The 22537-nt window shown below is 39.1% G+C and overlaps 1 protein-coding gene across 2 annotated transcripts in view; it reads left to right on the top strand.

Moving 5' to 3' along the window:
• Positions 1 to 21036, top strand: part of POU2F3 (POU class 2 homeobox 3) — an 80472-nt gene extending 59436 nt beyond the window's left edge. For both annotated transcript variants that reach the window (XM_063437147.1, XM_063437148.1), the window contains exons 5-14: positions 629 to 730; positions 1059 to 1161; positions 5872 to 5957; positions 6038 to 6211; positions 9773 to 9914; positions 10997 to 11133; positions 11768 to 11929; positions 16272 to 16326; positions 17464 to 17593; positions 20436 to 21036. In XM_063437147.1, coding sequence (XP_063293217.1) covers positions 629 to 730; positions 1059 to 1161; positions 5872 to 5957; positions 6038 to 6211; positions 9773 to 9914; positions 10997 to 11133; positions 11768 to 11929; positions 16272 to 16326; positions 17464 to 17593; positions 20436 to 20475 — 1131 coding nt within the window. In that variant the 3' untranslated portion in view covers positions 20476 to 21036. The remainder of the gene's footprint in view (positions 1 to 628; positions 731 to 1058; positions 1162 to 5871; positions 5958 to 6037; positions 6212 to 9772; positions 9915 to 10996; positions 11134 to 11767; positions 11930 to 16271; positions 16327 to 17463; positions 17594 to 20435) is intronic.
• Positions 21037 to 22537: the final 1501 nt, after the last annotated feature.

The following is a 22537-nucleotide window of genomic DNA, read 5'->3' as shown; positions in this document are numbered from 1 at the left end:
CCGAAGTACCGAACCGAATGCCATTGGTCCGAATTGCCAAAGCAGACACACTTTTAATTTTTTTTTTAACTTACCCGACTTTCCAAACCGAACTAAATTTTATATACAGCTCTCCCACCCAGTGTACCTGATAAAATTAAGGTTTTATTTCTCTTTCCAGCACAGAGGATCCTTTGGCACTGCTCATCATTTCACTTCCCTCAATGTCCTTAAGGAGGCAAGACCTCCTCCATGATGATCTAATACAATGCTCCTCATAGAGGAGCATTGAGGAGCATGCATGGTGAGAGCGGCATGCACTTCCAAGTTCCCCCACAAGAAAGCAATGTCATATGGGCTTCCACATCACGTGAACAAGTTTTATGCAGTCAGTGCAGTGGAAATACTTCTAGTGGCTGTCAATATGAAATGTAAACATTGCAGTTTGCAAAAAAAAATGCAATATTCTACATTGCGAGGTTAAAAGGACAGGGCCACTGCAACCAAACAACTTCATTGAGTTGAAGTGGTCTTTGACTTGATTGTCCCTTTAAGTAAAAATCTATGTATTTTACCCAGACCTGTACTCCAGGGATAAATTAGATTTTTGTATATAAAAGAAGCCCTTTAATATGTATTTATGTTGTAGATTAAAACAGAAGATTTCAGTGAATCCTTACAGACTGGAATACCTCCTCGACCATGTCACATTTCTCAGGGTTCTGTAATGAGCGGAGGTCAGATGCCTGGGGTAAGATGCATAAAGCTTTTATATGAAAGCAATCATTCAATCTGAACATGGGACATTAGCATGTTGGGTGTCATTCTATTGAACTCCGTTTTTTATCGTTATAATGATAACATGTTGCGGATTGAAACAGTTATTCTCAAACGGGTTGGGTAATAGTTGGTGTTGGACATTAATTTCTGATTAGGGAGGAATTGTGGTAATCGGGTGCTATATAAATAATTTTTTCGTGTGACATTTCATAGAGCATACGTGTACATCACATACATTTCTGTTAAGGTGTTTATACTTGGGCTCTGGTATTTATTATTTTTATTTTTTTTTGGCACAGGATATGACCACCTTACATCCTCTCCAGCAACTAGTATTGGTACCGAGTCATCTGCAGTCTGCTTCTCAGTTCCTGTTATCACAGTCACAGCAGGGCCAGCAAGGTAATAATGCAATTTACGAAATTAGACATTTATAATAGCATGCACAAATGTGTCTGACTCTAATCAAGAATTAACCAATTTATATTAGTTGTTATATATTTCAGGGACCCAAATCCTGTGACACAGAATTGTTTTTTGTTTGTTATTATAGTTTAAGACCGTTATTGTTCCTTTTTAAATAAAGTATTATAGTTGCTCCTTTTGTGGCTTTTTCATTGTTTAGTTAGAAAAATAAATTATTTGTAAACTATACATGAATAATATGGGTACAGAATTGTGTGGCACAATATTATTTGTGCATATTATCCAAACTAATTCTGATCTTTTTATCACCCTAGCTTCTTTCAAAATGGTATACTATGATCCACAATCCCATAATGCAGACTGCATTTATTCATTTTCCTCCCCCCTTCTCCTCTATATTGTGTGTATATATATATATATGTGTGTGTGTGTGTGTGTTAGATTGGGTGTGGAATAAAAGTAATATGAATTTGAATTTTTTTAAAAATTAAACAAATCAATCCTTTCTGGAGTCATAATTATTATTATTTTTTTTTTTATTGAATGGGAGGGGGGGCCATGGCAATACTCAGAATCTCGCAAGAGTAACCCGGAGGAGCTGCAAGTTAGAACTGCTCCGGGTTCCTCTCCTGTCTCTCTCCCCAAGCTAGTGGCCACAAAATACTACCTTTGATCTTCCCACCGACCCCCCCATGGAATGTAGCAGGGCCGGCCCTGCATAGACAGTCAGGGGAGATCCTGTGATCTCCCCTGCCGGCCTCGGCCCATGGCAACCGCGGCCCACTGGGCATTTGCCCGATGGCCAGTCCAGACCTGCCTGTAAGGGGTGCCTGTTTTCAGCACTCTTAAAGAGGCACTATAGGCACATTTGTATTCGTAATTGGATAGGGTAAAAAGGCACATTATGTGGGCTGGTGAAGAGATGGCTACCAGGAGTCTTGACCAGTGTTCTCTGTAATCCAGTTAGTCTTTTGCTCAATTGCATAGCTAGGGGGATAGGACTGTGCACTCCGAGGGGCACTTTATGAGTGGTGACTCTGGAGCATGCCCGGTCAGCTCTGTGTCTGATGTAAAAAGTGACGCCCAGGCAGGGAAACTACCTGGTGGGCTGGGGCTATGCAGCCAAAATGGCATTTTAATATTGTACGGGACCCCTGTCCCTTTGTGAGTGCTCCCACAGTCTAAGGGTGAGTGAGTTCAGGTAATTTCCTCCAAGCAAACAGGGTGCCGCGTAGGGAGGAGAGTAATGTACACAAACATAGGATTTAAGAGGAAATATCACAACCTGTTAGATTATTCTTTACTTCCGTTAAAGTTTTTGTTTTCTTTACGATCTTTAAACTATGTTGAATGGATTGATCACTTGTCCTGATATGTGCAAATCATTTTGTATCTCTTTTCTGTGAAATGAAGCATTAAAAAAACACCCTTTCTGCCCATATGATAAATGTAATCTAACCCTAAACCAAATTCTTCTAAACACACCTTGCACCATAATTATAGCCCCTCCTAAACTTTGAATCCTCTTGACTCTAAACACCCTATGTAAACCAGGTCTGCTTGACCCCCTTCAGTCTGGATTCCGCGCTGGTCATTCTGTTAAAACGGCTGTGACCAAAGTATCCAACTATTTAATTGCTGCTAAATCTCGCGGCCATTACTGTATCCTAATTCTCCTTGATCTTTCTGCTGCCTTTGACACTGTTGATCATCAACAGCTTCTTCGCATTCTCCGTAATTTTGGTCTACGGGATACTGCTCTCTCCTGGTGCTCCTCCTACCTCTCCCAACGCTCTTTCAGTGCTTTCTTTCTTGGACTCTGCCTCTTCCCCCTTCCCCCAACCACTTTCTGTCTGCGTCCTCCCTGGTTCTGTCCCTGGTCCCCTACCGTTCTCTATCTTTACTGCACCCATTGGTAAACTCATCAACTCCTTTGGCTTTCATTATCATATCTATGCAGATGACACGCAAATCTACCTGTCCTCTCCTGATCTCTCTCCGCCCATCTTGACTGCCTCTCTTCGATTTCCAACTGGATGGCTGCTTACTTCCTTAAACTCAACCTGTCCAAAAGAGAACTTCTGGTCTTTCCTTCCTCAAGTGTTGCTACTCCCGTGTCTGTCTCCCTCCAAGTCAACGGTGCTACCATCACCTCTACCTCGCAGGCTCGCTGCCTGGGTCTTCTTTTTGACTCCAACCTCTCCTTCACCCCTCATGTCCAATCAATCACCAAATCCTGTCGCTTCCATCTCAAAAACATAGCGCGCATCCGCCCCTATTTAACCCCGGATGCGGATAAGGTGCTGGTCCATGCTGTTGTTTTCTCTCACCTGGACTACTGCAATCCCTTCCTCAGTGGTTTTACATGTTCCCAGATTGCACTGCTGCAATCTATAATGAATGCGGGGGCGAGGCTCCTTTTTCTGTCTGTCCTCCCACGCATCCACGCTCTCAGTCCCTGCATTGGCTTCCAGTTGGATATAGGGCTCAATTTAAAATTCTGGTGCTTGCTTAAAAGTCCCTACCTAATGCTGCCCCAACCTACCCATCCTCCCTAATACACAAGTATGTCCCGTCGAGGCCCCTATGCTCTGCCAAAGACCTACATATATCCTCTGTCCCTACTCCCACCTCTAATGCTCGCCTCCAAGATCTCTCCAGGGCTGCACCTCTTCTGTTGAACTCCCTTCCCTTCTCCATAAGACTTTAACCCAGGCTCCACAAAAATCATTGAAAACTCACTTCTTCAAGAAAGCATATCAATGAAACTGTTAGCAGATTTTTATCCCTGACCCCATGACTCCTCTCCTGCAACTGTCAAAAATCACCTACTAAGCCCTCTAACAACCTACTTTGTACCCCTACTTTTACCCTTTGTGTCACTATACCCCACTCCCTCTAGAATGTAAGCTCATTGAGCTGGGCCCTCCACCACTCTGTTCCTGTACGTCCAGTTGCCTGGTTACAATTACATTGTGACGAGACCAATCTCGCCACTGTGCATTGGAGGAGCCTGGTTGCCCGCCTGCTGCCTTTAGACTATGGCCCCATGTTGAAATGCTTAATTTTTTGCTTGCAAAGACACGAAAGCCGGGTCATTCGGTGCTTGCCCTCTTTGAGCGGTAATACCCCAGATAGCTATGCCATGGAGCCCATTCGTATAATGAAAGACTATAGGAGAGACTTTGGCTCCATGGCAATTGAACTGTATGTGTGTGATCTGAGCGCCATTCAGTAGTAATGTGCGCTCATATCTGAGCTATCTGAGGATATGTTGAATGTACCCGTTTTATGCAATGGCTGCACAGTTAGATATTTTTATGTATTTTACTGTCCTTTGCTGCCATGTGTTCAATGGAGTTTTGCCTCTGTCCTTGGAGATAATTACTTCCCAATTATCTCCAGGATAGAAGACTCTGTGGAACTGGTTTTGGGCAGAAAAGCCATGCTTCCTTTGGTCACTACGATCTATCTTTTGAATCACTGGACCAATTTGTATGATTTGTATGACGTATGTTTGTATTTGAAGTATGCTGATTCTGAAAATGTAAGTTTTATGTGAATGTGATGCATACTTTTAAAGTTATGAATAATGTGGAAAAACTGTATTTCTCTGCCTGTGATAATTACATTACCCATTGTGTAAGGTAATTGTATCACAGGCAGAGGGGAGGATTTTGTGTGGGAGTGTCTGAGTGTATTGTACGTGTTTATTGGTTGTTTTCCAAAACCCTGTGGCTGGTATTAATGTGTGTGTATATAAGAACAATAAACCCACAGCTCTGTCTGTTCCTGCTTGACCCTCAAAACGGAGCCTTGTCTCGTTTTTGGGGGATTTATTGTATGCTGTTCCAGTTTTACTGCTAGTAGTGTAAACCTATTCGTATGTTTTTTCCTATTCGGCTGTTTACAGCATTTGTATGGTTCCAGTTCGGCTGTTTACGGCATTCATATGCTTGTCCGGTGGCTTGGTGTCTACAGTAGCTGCCTGTGTATCTGGAAGGGAATATCTCCTAAACGGCTGTTAACCCCTTTTATGCCTGGGGGTGCTGTTACATACATGTCCGTTAGTCCACCCATTGTACAGCGCTACTGAATCTGATGGTGCTATATAAATAATACAACTTTAAGAATGTATCTTCAATGTTCTATCAGCAATTTTTTTTGGACCGTTTTAACAGGTTTAGTAGTACATTTTCACTCCCTTGTATATGCTAATATGATTAGCCCTTCTCACAATAATTGGCAGCATACACTGTATGAACGTTCCCATTTAACCCCTCTAGAAGCTCAGGTCCTACACTGGCTGAGTCCCTGGTTTTGCTGAAAAAACAATGACTCTCCACAAAAGTTAAACTTATTTTCTTACCTTTTTATACTTTGTTTTTTAATTTATATATTTTTTTAACTCAACAAATATTTTAAATGGAATTCTGTATTGTGGTGTTGAGGTGCTGTGGCTGTCTGGTAATAGCGGGCATGCTTCAATTCTCTTCCGTACAATACCAATCAATAAAGAATATTCCTACTAACTTTTAGAATATGAGATCTTGCGGTTTAATGCATTGTCTCCATGTGTCCGTGAAAGGTGTAAAGCTATTTTAAAGTAACAAAAACTGGGATATAGGAATGATTGGATGTAGTGATCGCTTATTAAGAGAGGCTATTATTTCCTTGTATCTACAGGTATCTTACAACCAAACCTCCTTTCCATTCCACAACAACAATCTGGACTCTTGCCGTCACAGACTGGATTGGGACTAGCTTCCCAGGTACAGTACTTGTATTTTACTTTTTATATTTGTTACACGAAGACCAGAATTTAAATTTAAAGATGTTTTTGTTTCAATAGGCAGTAGGACGACCTGGACTTCCAGGGTCTTCTTTAGAATCTCACTTGGAAATGCCACATCTACATGTACCAAAACATTTATCCGTGTCTGTGGATGAACCAAGCGATCTCGAAGAACTTGAGAAGTTTGCCAAGACTTTTAAGCAAAGACGGATAAAGCTAGGATTCACACAAGTAAGAGAAGGCTTCTATAATGAGAGAAATAAAATAAATACATTTTAAAACATCAAATAAAAAAAAATCTGATTGTTCAATTAGTGTCTTGACTTTCCATAACTGTGGTCTTTAACTTCTGTGGTTGGGAAAATATTCAGGAATTCATTACGAAGAATATTGGCAAAAATCAGCATGGTTTTGTAAAAAAAAGTGCTGTCTAACTTAATTGCCTTCTATGAAGAAGTAAGTAGTAGTATAGATGAAGGTGTTGCAGAAGATGTGATATGCAAAGATTGTGCCGAAGCATTTGATACGGTTCCACATAATGGGATAGTGTTCAAACCAAAAGAAATTGGTGTAGATGAAAATTATTTTTTGGGCAGTTGAATATGGGCTTAAAGAGAATTGTCATTAATGACACATTTTTAAGCTGGATAAAAGTGGTAATGCATTTAGACTAGCAGAAAGATTGTCTAAGACAAAGGAAAGTCATTTTTAAAAATTTGTTTTATATATACAGTAAGCACAATATAGATGTGGAATTCTGTCTGAAGAGGTGATTTTATCAGACTATGTACTGATGTTTAAACAGCAATTGGATCAATACTTGCAAAAACATAATATTCAGGGATATTTTTTTTTAATTTGTGGGGTAATAGCTTATTGATCAAAGGTGAGATCTGACTGCTCTTCTGGGGTTACGAAGGAAATTGGAAAGCGCTTCAAACGGATTGTTTTTGCTTCCTTGTGGATAAACAGCAAAAACAGATGAGAGGCTGACCTTGATGGTCGCATGTCTCTTTTCAGCCTATGTAATTAAACCTATTTAAAAGGACACTTTCTATTTAAAAAAAAAAAATATTTAAAAGGACACTAGTCTCCAAAACAACTTTAGCTTAATGAAGCTATTTTTGTGTATTGATCATGCCTCTGAGGTCTCACCACTCAATTCTCTGCCATTTAGGAGTTAAATCACTTGTGTTTCGGTTTATGCAGTCCTAGCCTTGTCTGTTGCCAGTGTACTTTTTATTATGCACAAAATTGACATTGGCAGTATGGAACAGAGTTCTGGGCTACTAATGTCACGTGTGCTGGTTGTGCAATCAGCCTCCAGCACACAAGCACAGATCAAGCAGAAAGACCACATATACATACTCCTACCACCATGACCACTTCAAATCACTTGAGCGGTCACAGAGGTTGGTTGGAGTAACCGTTTAAGGGGGCTGAAAAGCAATCTGCCCTAGACCAGAGGTAGACCACATTCAGCATTCTAGATGTTGAGGACTAAATTTCCTGAGGCTTTGCTAGCATTAGGACTGTAAGAGCATTAAAGGAGATGTAGTCCACAACATCTGGGGTGCCAAAGGTTGCCTATCCCTGCCTCAGTAAATATAAAAAAAAATATTTAACCCCTCCCGTCCCTCCCTCTCCCTCCCAATGTACTTACCGATTGCAGCTGTTCCCCCGCCTATGATCACTCTTCTTCTGAGTGTGTGTGTATAATATGACAAAAATACAAAACAAATAAAAACACTAACTGTGGCTACTACAAAAGACTGGAAATACCACATTTGGAATACACTGGGTCATCTAAATTTCAAAATGGTATGCCATGATGGCGTTATTTCACATTCCTGGGCTACCATATGGTCTCAAAAGGCAACACAGATCCGGCAAACTGAATTCGGCAAGCCCTATATTGACCCTGTAACTTTCCAAAACCCCATAAAACCTGTACACTGGGGGTATTGTTATATTTGGGAGACTTTGCTGAACACAAATGAGTGTTTAAAACCGTAAAACTTATCACAACGATGATTTCACCAGTAAAAGTGCAGTTTTTGTGTGTAAAAAAAATATAAAAATAAAATATATATATATATTAACTTTGGCAAGCATTTGGCTACTACAGAAGACTGGACATACCCCATTCAGAATGCCGTGGATTGTCTACTTTTACAAATGGTATGCCATGAGGGGGTTAATTTTCATTCTGGGCTGCTATACAGTCTCAAAGGCAACATAGGTCCAGCAAACCAATCTGGCAAATTTCAATGTGTAAACATGGACCCCTACATTTGACCCCTGTAAGTTTGCAAAAAGTCATTAAACCTGTACATTGGGGACACTGCTGTACTCGGGAGATATTGCTGAACACATATTGGGGTGTTCTTTGTCAGGAACTAAGAATCCATGCCTAAAGTACAATGTGAGAGAAAAATAACACCAAAAAATGTCTACCCAAATGTTTGACAAAGACTGGTGGTAGAATTAGTGCATGGAAAGTGCACTACCAAAGATACCACCATTTGCAATACCCTAGGGTGTCTTCTTTTCAAAAATATATGGTTTGATGGGGGTAAACTATATTGGCCGGCTTCAAAAATGTCCCAAATAGGACATGGGTGCATGATGACCAGCTGTGAAAATTCCAAGTTTGAAAACCAGTCCAAACCATTCAAATAAGGTCTTTTAGCCCCCAGAGAACCCGACACACCTGTACATGGGTGGTATCACAGTACTCAGGAGATGTTGCTGAACACATATTGGGGTGTTCTTTGGTAGTAACCCTAAAGGTTCTCCGTACATGTATTCTTAAAATGCTATGTGTGTCAAAACAAACCAGCAATTTTTTTTTTTTTTGGCATAGATTGGTGGTAAAATGGTTGCGTGAGAAGAGTCAAAATACTCCAAGTTTATTACCTTGGGTTGTCTTCTTTAAAAAAAATGTTTATACATGTGAAGGGTTATTCATGGATTCCTGACAGATATCAGTGTTACAATATAACTTGCGTTAATTTTGATGGCAAAGTGCTACTGGTATTTGTAGCCCTAAAACTTAACATGTTCCTAGCTTATTTTATTTTTTTTTTAATATTGGGCATTTCTAAACTCAGGACAAAACTATTTATCATGGGTGTTTTTTGCCGATTGTAGATGCGTAACAGATTTTGGGGGTCAAAGTTGGAAAAAGTGGTGTTTTTTTTTTGTTTGTTTCTTACATTTTAATTTTTTCGTCATTTTATAATATTTTTTTCATAGTAAATGATGGTATCTTTAGACAATTTAATGGCGATAAAAAACGTATATAATGTGTGGGTACAGTAAATGAGTAAGAGGAAAATTACAGCTTAACACAAACACCGCAGAAATGTAAAAAGAGCCCTGGTCCTTAACGGTAAGAAAATTGAAAAACTGTCTGGTCACTAAGGGGTTAAAGACTCATTTGACTTTCATTACATAGTGAGCTACCCCTCAAGGAATATCTAGATTTTCATTATACTGGAAACTACTTTTGACACTGCCATGTAAAGGGTTAAATATTTATTCTATATTGGATAGCAGTATTAAACATTTTGTATCATTATTTGATTCTTTTGTTAATACATTCCCAGTATGCACACAAGTCCCTGTCTTAAAAATGCCATCTTAGCTATTCTCAGTGCAGTAATCTGTTAACATAATGGGATGTGTCACTGGTAAGAGGTTTGCATGAATATGGCAAAATAAGTGTAGTTCATGTTTCTCTCTGATACATTGAACAAACGACCTGTTTAAATACCCTATTTTCATCAGGGTGACGTCGGCCTGGCAATGGGGAAGCTTTATGGAAATGATTTCAGCCAGACAACCATATCTCGGTTCGAAGCCCTAAACCTAAGCTTTAAGAATATGTGCAAGTTGAAACCTCTCCTGGAAAAATGGTTAAGCGATGCAGGTGAGGAAATGTGAACCATCAAACCTAGATCAGGACAGAAATCAAAGCCTTTTCATCAAGCCAATCTCTGAAAACATTTACAAGTCTGTATGCTTTATATATTGTGACATTTAAAATCAGCCCTTACGTCTTGACAGCTTGTCTTTATGCTTTTATCTCATGTTTCATTTATTAATAGCACTGTACAATAGGACACAGCTAAATGGCAAGATTGCTTGTGTTCTTCAGCACAAAACCAAGCAAACTGATGCGCTGTGTGTGTTCAACCGCAGTTTCCTACTTTATAATTTATTGCACCAAAATCTTTAAAAAAAAAATTAAAAGGGGGGGGCGGGGCACGGCACGTTTCATTTGATGTGACATGCGCGCACACACACACACACACACACACACACACACACACACACACACACACACACACACACACACACACACACACACACACACACACACACACACACACACACACACACACACACTAGACTGTGTAGCTATAGAGCATTAGAAAAAATGTAGAGAAGGTAAAGGGGCCTGAAACCAATGTAAGGAATATATAGGTGGAGCAAAAAACATAAGATCAAAATCTGGAGTAGTTAAACAGACTTTATATATTCTAAAGGGGTTAAGAGTTGGAATTAGACTAGAATGATTTTTAAGCAATGTACTGGAAATGTTTGGAAAGGAAATAGACACTAAAGGATTGTTAAGGTATTTGGAGAGTAGAAAATATTTATATAGAAATGGGAAAAAAACACTGGAAGACACATGCAGATATCTTTTCGTACTCTTCACTTATGAGTAGAACTGTCGGTCGGTATTGTCTTTGCAGTATCTGTGCATGCATCCGCCTGTATAATGTCATGTGTATTTGATGTGATCCAGGGTGGTGAAGTCTCTGGGGTAGCAAAATGCAAAGTCTCTTGATGGTGGAGGAGCCAAGGGCTGTAGTATATTAGTTACTGTCTGTTAGTCGCAAGTACTCTTGTAACCTAGTCTTGCCCTTGTTAACTGTTACAGCTCTGTTTTAGAATATGTAAACAACCATGTGCTGTGTTTTTATTTATTTATTTTTATTAAAACAGAATCTGCCCCATCGGATTCTGTCCTGACAGCAAATACTTCCTACCCTCAGCTCAGTGAGATGTTTGGTCGTAAGCGAAAGAAACGGACTAGCATTGAAACAAACATACGTCTTACTTTAGAGAAAAGGTTTCAGGAAGTGAGTAATAAGTTTCTCTCTATTTCGAAGAAACGTTTTGTGTTAAATATTGCTCAAAAGAAGACAAATGGAACATTTCAGCCAACAGGATACTTTATTCGCTAGGAGAATTCTGAAGTCAGACTTGAAGTAATTAATAGATAAAAAGAAGTGTCCCATATCTGGGAAAAACCTAAATATAAAAAGATCTCTGTATCTCTGTCTCTCAAAGTTGACGTCCTTAAAAGTTACTTACCACTGCAGGCCATAGCATACCCAAATGGGTGAATTTCTACTCTAGTGACCTATATAATTTTTTTTTAACCATTTCTGAAACGTTCTGCTGACCGTACGGTTTTAGGAAATTTACCAGAAATATGCTGATTGTTATTTTTATTAAGTAATGATTGCAATACACACCATTTTCACATCATTTTCATGTTTTGTTTTAAAAAAAAAAAATACTATTGTGTACATTTCTTTAATATTCCATTCCACTTTAGCATAAATGGATTTGTAAGGTATTTAACTAGCGCATTATTAACCCTTGATTCAGGCGCTTTACAACTCAACAACCTAACCTTGGTATATGCATTCTGCGTTTTATTCATCCGCATAATTAATCAAATAATATCTGATGTTTTTTTCCTTGCAGAACCCCAAGCCTAGCTCTGAGGAAATTAGTATGATAGCAGAGCAGCTAGTAATGGAGAAAGAAGTTGTGAGGGTCTGGTTCTGTAATCGTCGTCAAAAAGAGAAAAGAATAAACTGTCCGATGAGCATGCCCTTGAAGTCTCCAATGTATAGTTCAAGAATGGTAAGATCACTATGAATTCTGGGAAACAGACGCAACCTTCTGACTTGTTCGTGAACAGTAAGGTTACCTGTAACAATGTAACCTCTTTTATGGTCTTCTCAGAATTTTTTTTTTTTTTTTTTTTACATTTCAGTCTTTTTAGGTAGAAAAATATTGCCAACATTTTATAGTTGGCCAAATGTTATTAAAATGACTGCAGATATTTTAAGAGCAATCAATATTTGGCTGCAATTAGATTATGTGCATAAGGTGCACCAGAGGCCATAGCACTTTAAAGGGTTTGTCCATGCCAAGATTAGATTCTTTGTTTGAACAATAAATTAACAAGTAATGCACTAAATGGTATTCGTGTTTACAAAAAACATAATTAGGTGTTGTGTTTAAACTGTAAACTATAGTTTGTTCAAACGGTACAAAATACCTTGCATTAAGTCCACCTTAGGATGCTATCTATTTATGTTGTGCAGAAATTAATTTTAAGGCGTTCTCCACGTAAAAGTAGTATTTTAATAAAACTCTTTTACAGGGGGAGGGGAGCATTTCCATATTTATTTATTTTTGTTTCTTTGCTTTTTAAAAAAAATCCATATTTAATTACTTTTTATGGGTTGAATTTATTTTACCTTTACATAATTTCTACTACTAATAACTCTAGTGAGTGCTAGACATTTGAAATAACTGAAATACAGATGGCATCTGTCATTAAAAACTTTTCATTCTGTGATGGAGCTTGCCAACCAGCGAGGACAGACTCACATATTACAGCTGCCGTGGCCATAGCCTGTAAATGGGAAATAACTTGGGCCGAGAGAGCCCCATTACTCTCCTTCAGGTGCATACATAGATGTCATTTTCCCCAACACAGAGGACAAAGACCATGATACAGGGCCACGGCCTACTGCATGCCACTCGCAATTGCCTTAAACCTCCCTGGTGATACTTACACAAGTACAACTATGTGCGCAGCTGACAGACTGTTCCAGACCTCGGCGGAAAGTGATCCCGATATGGGATGCAGAAAGCAAAAGCGAACAATCTGTGTACCCACCAAAACCAGGGATATCGGGACACTACTCCAGTTCCAGGTGCAGCACAAGGTCACCACAGAAATCTTACCACCACCACTTGATCCTGGGGGTAAACCCAAGCAGACAGTTTATTGGTTACCCCAGATGCCCAAATACTGATCTCGGAGAGTTCTGATCCCGCTACAACGCAGGACATCCAAAACCACCTGCAGTACCTCCAGAAACTGCTGATCTCTTGTTAAAGCAGATGTCCAAGTGCCACTGACAGTCCAAGCTACTGAGGAAGAAATCCGACCTTCATACAGGTCTGTTCAACTTAAGGGACACTGTCCACCACCTACAATCAGATCACCGCATATATGCTATGCAAATGTACTTTATGGAGGACTGTAACCGGCAAAATTATATCAAAATACAGGGCATACCTGACACAATCGCCCTTGAGGAACTGCCTCATTGCCTCAGATGACTGGGCGCATCCATCCTTCCACCAACCCAGGCAAAGAAGCTAAGCTTTGACTGGTTAGATGGTTGACCGCAGGCAAGGCAGGCCATATCTAATGTAGTAAGGGAAGTAATCTCTGCCGCGTCTTCATGCGCCTAAATCCTCCTCATGGCAGCACTAAGAGGCAAGATGCCTTACCACTTTGAGAAGACTAACCTATCAAGACCTCACAAGATTCACAATGCAATGGTGAAGATCTCTAGTCATTAGACAATTAGAGATGGCAGACCTAGAGTATCAGTGGGGAGCATCAGTCCCTCACGGCAACAATAAATGGGCCTGTCCACAGGCTCTCTGGCTGTGGAGGCCACCAATTTCTTTAAGGCGCTGCTTGAATTTAGGATAAATAAGCCACTTCATGGCTATAGTAGTTCTTCCTATATTGTATCATTAGGGCAGCTGGTTTCTCGTGTTTTTATTTTTTTTAATCTAAACACATCGCTTGGAGGTTCTGTTTTTTTGTTTGTTTTGTTTTTTTTTCTATCTTGATGTGTCCTATCGTATACCAATGCTTGAAAATATGCAATGTATATGACCTGACATAAATATTTGTGAAGAAACTAAACAACTTTTCGCTTTTGATGCGTGATTACACATACACAATAGCTTATTCCAACCCTATGTCAATACTTGCAAATATTGATATTACTTATTAACCATTTGTTACTCCTTCCTCTCCCCCAATTATTTAAGCTTAAACATTACCTTTTAACCAGCACCAGGCCAATTATCTCTGACTTTCCTACATTTAATTTTGTGGGGGTTATTTTTATTTTATTTTTTTTTTGCTTTTTTTTTGTGCTCATCTTAGTGAAACGAGCACAAAAAAGAAGCTACCTCTGTTTAGGCAGCAATAATGGAGACACCTGCACACAGGGCCGCCATCAGGGGGTGACAACCATGACAGTTGTCACGGGCCCGGCGGTCCTGGGGGGCCCGGACTGCTTTCGCAGTCCCGGGCCTCACATTGCCTCTCTGCACACATATGTGTAATATATATACAGCCGCGGCTCCCTATACTTGCAGAGGGGGCCCAGCGGACTGCAAGTGTACTTACAAGCTCTTCCCACTCTCTAACTCCCGTGAGACCCGTGGCCGTCAGAGCGTTGCCACGGGTTATCATGGCAATGCTCCGCGCGGCGCGCACACCACGTCTCACAGGAGTTACAGAGAGGGAAGAGCTTGTAAGTACACTTGCCCCCTCTGTAAGTATAGGGAGCCGGGGGCCCACAATGCCACCAGACCACCAGGGATCATGGAATCTCCCCCCTCCCTGGACCAGGTAAGAATCAGGGAGGGGGAATAACATTTTTCACTTTTAAAGTGGCGGTGGGAGGGGAGGGGGAGGCTGGAGGGAAATGCTCCATTTACACTACATGCATCCACTACACTGACACACACTCTGCATCCACTACACTGACACACACTCTGCATTAACTATACACACAGCATCCACTACACAAACATCCTGTATTCACAGTACACACACTACATCAGCTACACATTCAAACACTCTGCATTCACTATACAGAGACACTGCGTCTAATACACACACTGCATCCACTACAGACACTGCATCCACTAAACACATTGCATCTAGTACACATAAACACTACATCCACTACACAAACACACTCTGCGTACACTATACACACTGCATCCGCTACACAAACACACACTATGCATTCACTGCACAAACAGTATCTAAAACACACAAACACTACATCCATTACACACATTCTAATTCACTTCCACTATACACACCACATTCAGTCCCGCATCTTTTGCAGCGGACTAGGTAGGAGTCCTGTGGGCGGACTCGTGGGCGGGTCGGACGGGGGGAGGTGGGGGCCCAGACCTTGTGCTTTGTCAGGGTTCCCAAAATTTCTGGTGGCGGCCCTGCACATACAGATAGCATTGAGGAAAACAAACATTCAGCGTGAATTATTTTTAGATTGTGCTTAACAGCATTCTTGTGACAACCTGGTACTTATAAACGGAATATAGAATATAAGGAACTAAATACAATATTTGTGTTGTAGAATGACATGCTATGGGTGTTTGAAATATAGTGTATTATGAATTGTTTTCGTACACAAAAAAAATTACTATTATGCATAACACAACATTACACATACACTTTTTTTTTTTTAGCTAGAGTTGGTCTAAGCAACACAACCACTATATATTAATGTAATGGTTGCAGTTCATTGACACTGTCCTATCACTTGGACAACATAAAATCAATACATAGTGGTGAGCCAAGGGTCACTGATGCCTTGGTGCGAGATTTTGCTGTGCTATATATGCATAGTTAATTTGCATTTTTTCCTTTAAATCCTTTTCCCTTCGTTTTTTATCATTTTTAATTTTTTAAATATGCTTACCTCTTTAACAATAAAGAGCTTCATAGGGAACCTGGCTAACCCTGGTTACCAATTTCCCCAGATTTTTGAGGGCCCTAATACTGCAGATGTTTGAAACACACTCCTATTGGCAACAACCTAAACGATAGTTGTGGGGCTTTCTCGTAAATGTGTGTTGATTGTATATGTGACTTGTGTGTTTAAACCTACTCTAATGTGTATGATAGTCTGTGTATAATCATGGTGTGTGAGCTTGTACATGTATGTAGGCAATGGCTCGTAGGTATGTAAGTTAACTGTAGTCTGCGTTGGAAAAATGTATAATGCAGTTGGTGGGTTGAATGTGGCTGACCGTAAATGACTGTGACAGAATGAATGGTTGGGTGATTGTGAATGGCGGACAGCCATTTTTATACGGTTACTATTATTTTAATTTCTTTTAGCAGCCAACAGCTGGTTCTATGGGGTCTATGGCTATCGCTCCAGTACACAGCACAGGTGAGATTCAAAAACAAAGTATACTACGTCTTTTTGGATCCTTTTACAATAGAAGTTATTTACATATTTGTCATATTGTGGGAAATGTTGTGTGGTGGTTTTTATGTTTGTTTTTCTTGCCATTTCTCTTGTCTACAGGTGAAACTCGAAAAATTAGAATATCGTGCAAAAGTTGATTTATTTCAGTAATGCAACGTAAAAGGGTAAACTAATATATGTGATAGATGCATTACATGCAAAGCAAGATAGTTCAAGACGTTATTTGTCATAAGTGCGATGATTATGGCTTACAGCTCATGAAAACCCCAAATCCACAATCTCAGTAAATTTGAATATTACATGCAATCAATAAAACAAGGAGTGAATATAGAACATATCGGACCTCTGAAAAGTATAAGCATGCATGTAGGGTTTTCATGAGCTGTAAGCCATAATCATCGCACTTATGACAAATCACGGCTTGAACTATCTTGCTTTGCATGTAATGCGTCTATCTCATATATTAATTTCCCCTTTTACTTTGCATTACGGAAATAAATGAACTTTTGCACGATATTCACATTTTTCGAGTATCACCTGTATATGCACTCAGTATTTCAATACATACAGGTTTGTAAACTAAAAACTGAATTAAGAACTTAGTATGCTTTTTTAATTTTTAGACAAAAATAGCTGAATAAAAACAGTTTACTTGAAAATTTTCCCTCTATTTTGACTTAAAATGTTAAATTCCATTTAAATTAACTGTGGAATCTAAACAATTCACATTTTGGTGAATATCTTTGTTTCACTAGAAATGCATGCATCCCATGAAGAAAAATGTCACATTGGACGTATAAGATTTCACGAAAGACCATACATTATTGAATAGTCCTTACACACTTTTAACAGGGAGCATATGGCCATATATGGTTAGTTGAGTAAATCTTCCCAATACCAATTTTTCTTAAAATGGTAAAGTCACCATCGGTGCTTTTAATTTTTATATGTATGTTCCCTATTAAATGTGTGATGGTTTTGAAACTTTATAAAACAAATATTATGATTACCTTCTTTCTATATATAAAGAAAGGTGTTGGATTAAGCTGCCCTTTTGCCTTTTAGAATCTATTAAATCGCTTGCAACTTGTTTTGCAGTGACATCATCTTGTTCACCTGGAAGCTCCAGTAGACCTTCATCTCCAATCTGTCTCCACCCCAACAGCCCAGGGGTATCAATGAATAACTCCAAACCACCTATGAACCCATCCAGCTTCAGCTCCTCTGGGTTAGTCTTTTTCACAAAAGCAAAACCTTAAATTGTGAAACCAATGCAATAAAATGATCTATGAAACTATAGAGTAATTAACCATCCAAAGTATGTTTCCAAAAGTTGAGTTTTAGTAAAAATGTTCTGGTTGTATAATAATGTTCCATAAAGTAAGTAGGGCCAGCACAGCCTCTTATTAAAAGGACATGCTTCACTTTGAAACAACAAATTCAAAGCTTTAGCTTGAATGAGACAGTTGCCTTACTCAGCAGGCTGAAAAAGTGTGTGTGTGTGTGTGTGTGTGTGCGCGCGCGCATTGAGCATGGCTGACAGATTTACATATGTGCAGTTGGAAGATGTTTTCACCTTCCAACATATAACAGGGAGAGAAGAGGAGTCTGATCAGTGTGGTCATGCAGTGCAGGCTCCAAAGTCTGGTTTCCCTCTCCTGGTGTTGCCCAAGGATGCTGTCATTAGTGGACTGGTCTGAAACCGAAAAGGGTGTGTAAGAGGGAAGGGGGTGAGACTGAAGAAACTCCCCTATCTGAGAGGCATGTCATGCAATCTGACAAGTTTATAGTAATTTTATAAAAGTTTAATAAATACTCTTCAGCTTTTTTCTTGCTTTATTTTGGTTTGCATATTTGTTTAAAAGTTTGTTGGTTAAAAAAATAATTACCAAGAGATGCATGTCCTTTAAGACAGGATGCTATAGGGAATGGCTTTCTTGTACAATTCCTGTTAATTGAGTACTGCACTTGGAACAGTGACTGTGAGCCATCTTGTGGCAGTTTTGTAGATTGCACGTTACATACAAACAGGCTGGCAGTATTAGACGACTGTAATTGACTATAGCGTGTTAGATTCCCCAGGATGAAAGGCCTCCCCCTGGTGGTTTTCTTACCGGAGAATCCGTTAATGGATTTATATTGAACAGATGGTATGTTTAGGCGTAAGGACTTGTCATTCGTTTTGGTGTCGTCCCCTAACCCCACAGTTCTACTAGCAATATGAAATTTATTGCTATAAAAAAATAATAATAATTCTTAATCATAATCAAAAAGATTTATTGATATATATGTGTGTGTGTGTGTGTGTGTGTGTGTGTGTGTGTGTATATATATATATAATTTTTTTTTTTTTTTTTTTTTAGTTTAGTTTAAGTTTCCCAGTTTCCCAGTTTTAGTTTTTTTTAGTTTTTTAGTGTTTGTCCAAATCACTTGGTAGTGAAGGACTAATGTTCTAAAACCAGTTCAAGTTTTTTAATAGAATTATGAGACATAGTTTTATCTCTGCTATCCACGTTTTTCTGTTTCTGCTTATTGAGGGCTCAAACCTCTCAAGTGTGTTCACATCCTCTTTATCTCCTTTTTACTTTGAAAATAAGCCTGCTCTCCCATTGTGAGCTTTATTCATTTTAATTCCTGAACTTCTGGTTGAAATGTAGCCAAATCATGAACCAATCACCAAATTGGCCCAAATTCAGACGAATTTCCGTTCGTGGCATAATGAATGCCTGAATCTCATAGAAACCTTATGAAACAAATAAAATGAGCAATAGATTAGCTATTTTGTTTTTCATGATGTAAACTTCTGTCCATGGCACTAGTAAAAGGGTGAGGGAATGGAGACGTACCTAATAGGTGTGTTTTCATGCCATTGTTGGCTCATCTACCTAGTTTTTCCTGAAACCATTGCATGGGCAAAAAAGGAGGGGGATGTAAGATGCACAAAGGGGTTTAAGACCTACAAAAAGGCAAAAGGTTGAATAAAATACTAAAGAGGTAAGATTTAAAAGAGGGTTCAGAGACAAACCAGTGAAGACACAATTTTGCAGGGCAGCAAAACCATATTTGCCTGTGTAGTTTAAAATGTGTATGTGTGTCCCCAAACAAACATTGCTGCAATGAGGGCGATATTGTATAATTCTAATGTTGACCAAACCATATGTGTATATACATTTGCAACACTGTTTCTTTGTCTGTAATGGTAATAGTATTTTTTCAACTTGTTTCGTATTTTTGTGTTCCAAAAATGTTTTTAGTTTTTTTTAAATACGCGGTCTATGCATACTGAAACAAATACTTTTATACAGTACATCCACAATACTAGGATTCTAGAGGTGCTTTTTTCTGTTTCTTCTTGTTTGTCCAAATCACTTGGTAGTGAAGGACTAAAGAACAACAACATTTTTTTTTTTTTATCCTGCTGGATTTCTTATCATAAATTGTTGTGACAATCAGTTCTTTACAATACAATCCACTGACCACACCATACTGTTTTACGGTACCGCAGAAATTGTGTGGGATTTTTTTTCGCCTTTTTTAATATTCATAGTAGGGAAAATAGCCATTGTAACATGAAACACTGAATATGATCCTTCGTAGTTCTTAAAATAGGAGATTGGAAGTTCATATACAAATACATTTTTCGAAATACACATACATCTTGTGTATAATTCGCTCAAAGGAAGCTTTTAAAGGGATACTTTAGGCATCAAAAAAAAGTTCCTTTAATGAAGCATTTGGATGCATATATCATGCCCCTTCAGTCTCACTCCTAAATTTTCTACCATTTAGGATTTAAATCACTTTTTTGTTTCTATCCATGCAGCACTAGCCACAACCCCCCCAGGCGGTGACTCTGAAAATGAAATCATTTTATTGATTCATACTGTGAGGTTGCGGAAGCATGAGCTATATACACACACTGCTTCATTAAGCTAAAGATGTTTTGGTGCCTATTGTGTCCCTTTAACAAATGTGTAAAATAAATGACAATGTTTTGATGAATTGGAATTGTGTGTGATGTACTACATCTAATTTACAATTGTAACACACAGATTGTGCTCTCCTTGTAGATCTTGGTATCGATGGAACCATCCAACGTATCTCCACTGAAGGAACAGAGTAAGAAGCCAGCAAGTCAGTTCCAGCAGGAAGTTCATGCTTTCATAGGAAGTACCTTAATAACCGCACGTGGAGCACTAAATACACATATTAAGAACAATATTTACTGAAGAGTGACTTTCGCAGGATATCTGCTAGTTTTCAAGTGACGAGCCATGAATTTTAATTATTTTGGTAAGACTAGCTTCTTCATTGGAAATCTAGGAATGGACGATTGTACACTATTCTGAGGAACATGTATGTTTCAACTGCTCTAGATTGACTGCAACTGACTTTATCGAGCAGAATTGAAAGCCTTTTATTGAGATGTTTCTTTTTGGACATCCTTTTGGATGATTTCCTCTATCTTCATTTTTGATATTTTTGCTATGGAAATGATTAACTACAATGCATAGTTTTAAGAACTGCTATAGAATTGAGTCAGCACTAACTTATTTTATTTGAATTTTTTTTTTCTGTAGCAATTTGGGTTATTTTTATTACTAACTTTTTACAGTAGACTTTATTGGGAAGCTTGGCCAATAAATTATTTTAATGTGTGTGTGTGTGTGTGTGTGTATATATATATATATATATATAATGTTTCATTATGCGTGTATGTGAGTTTTTAACTGCTGTTATATATGAAAATAAAAACATGTTTTAACTATACTTGTGGTATTCCTGCTAATACATTATTTTTGTATGTGAGTAAAAACTAGAGCAGGCCTCCAACTGTCCCAAATCTGACTGGACAGTCCTGACTTCAGGACCCCATGTTTTTTTCCTGGTGTTCCGCTTATTTGAGCATCGGGGAACTGTTCCCAGAAAGTGTACCACTTTCCATACATGAACAACCATAGACATACATTCTATGAGAAGGGCACTATGACCATGCACAGAACACTAACAGAGCTTTGCGCATGGGCTGTCTTGTGTGAGTGACAGCCTGGCATGCATTCACACCAGGTGACATGCTCCAGGTGGGTCTGCCTCTTAAAGCGGCACGGTCATGCCGAACATACCTTTATTTAATCTATTCCTCCTCTCTCCCACTGTCAGGATGTGTTCTTTATTTCTTCCTGTCTGCTCTAGTTTTCTTTGAAATATAAGACAAAGTAGGGACTACTTGTCTTATGAAAGTTTCCTATGCCGGACCATCTCTGACAAGCGGAGGAGCAAAGTGTGTTTTTCATTTCCGGTGGTCAGAGAAATGTTCCCACAATTCTAAGCTTTCCTCCTTGTTCCCGCGATGCTTCCTGTCAGTATTCCCGAAGGTCCTGTCATTTATACAGGACGCCGGCGAAACTGCCGAATTGCGTCCTAACAGAATGAGAACAGTTTGTTCATTCGTGTTAGGACGCAATTCGAGAATATCATTCTAATGAATGAAACTCCGATCCTATTTAAACCACGTCTGCATTTTGCAGCCACTTAGTAGATAGCTCCCTAATTCCCACGGTATTAGGGAGCTATCTACCAAAAGGCTGAAAGACCTTAATTGGTCTATCAGCCACATTTACTAATACTAAGTAAAGGTTACTTAGTATTAGTAAATGCTGCCCGTACTCACTATAAAACCCAGTGCCCCCACCCCTGAATTAATATCCATTAAAAGATCATCGTTTCAATTCCTGATAAAAGTTCCAGATGGAACTGAAACGTTGATTTTTTTTTTTAATGGATATTAATAAACTGTAAGTTTTAATCTTCAAAGTCCGAGAGTGCTGATCATTATCTACACGAGGGCACGGCGCAGACTGAGCTCTGCAGGGTGGGGGAAAGGCTTATAAAGGGGGTCAAGTAGATGTAGTGGAGTTGGGAGGGGGAGTTAAAAAAAAAAAAGGGGGGGGGGGGTTTCGGCCATGACAGTGCCGTTTTAAGCTTGTGCTAGTGAGGCTGTCCGTGCCCCTGGCCTGCCCCTTTCTGCCTGCCATCCCCTGTCCTGATTTACATACCACTCTATATTGGGAGGTGTGCTATAGTATTGCTAGAACTGAGATTAAACAATAGAACGAAATAACACTTTTTACAATGAGCGTTTCTCAAGCTTTTAGTTGCTTTCCTGGAAATT

This window comes from Pelobates fuscus, chromosome 11 (genome assembly GCF_036172605.1).
Source record: "Pelobates fuscus isolate aPelFus1 chromosome 11, aPelFus1.pri, whole genome shotgun sequence".
Lineage (NCBI taxonomy): Eukaryota > Metazoa > Chordata > Amphibia > Anura > Pelobatidae > Pelobates > Pelobates fuscus.
The sequence above is the reverse complement of the archived record's forward strand: the minus strand, read 5'-3'. Positions and strand labels throughout refer to the sequence as shown.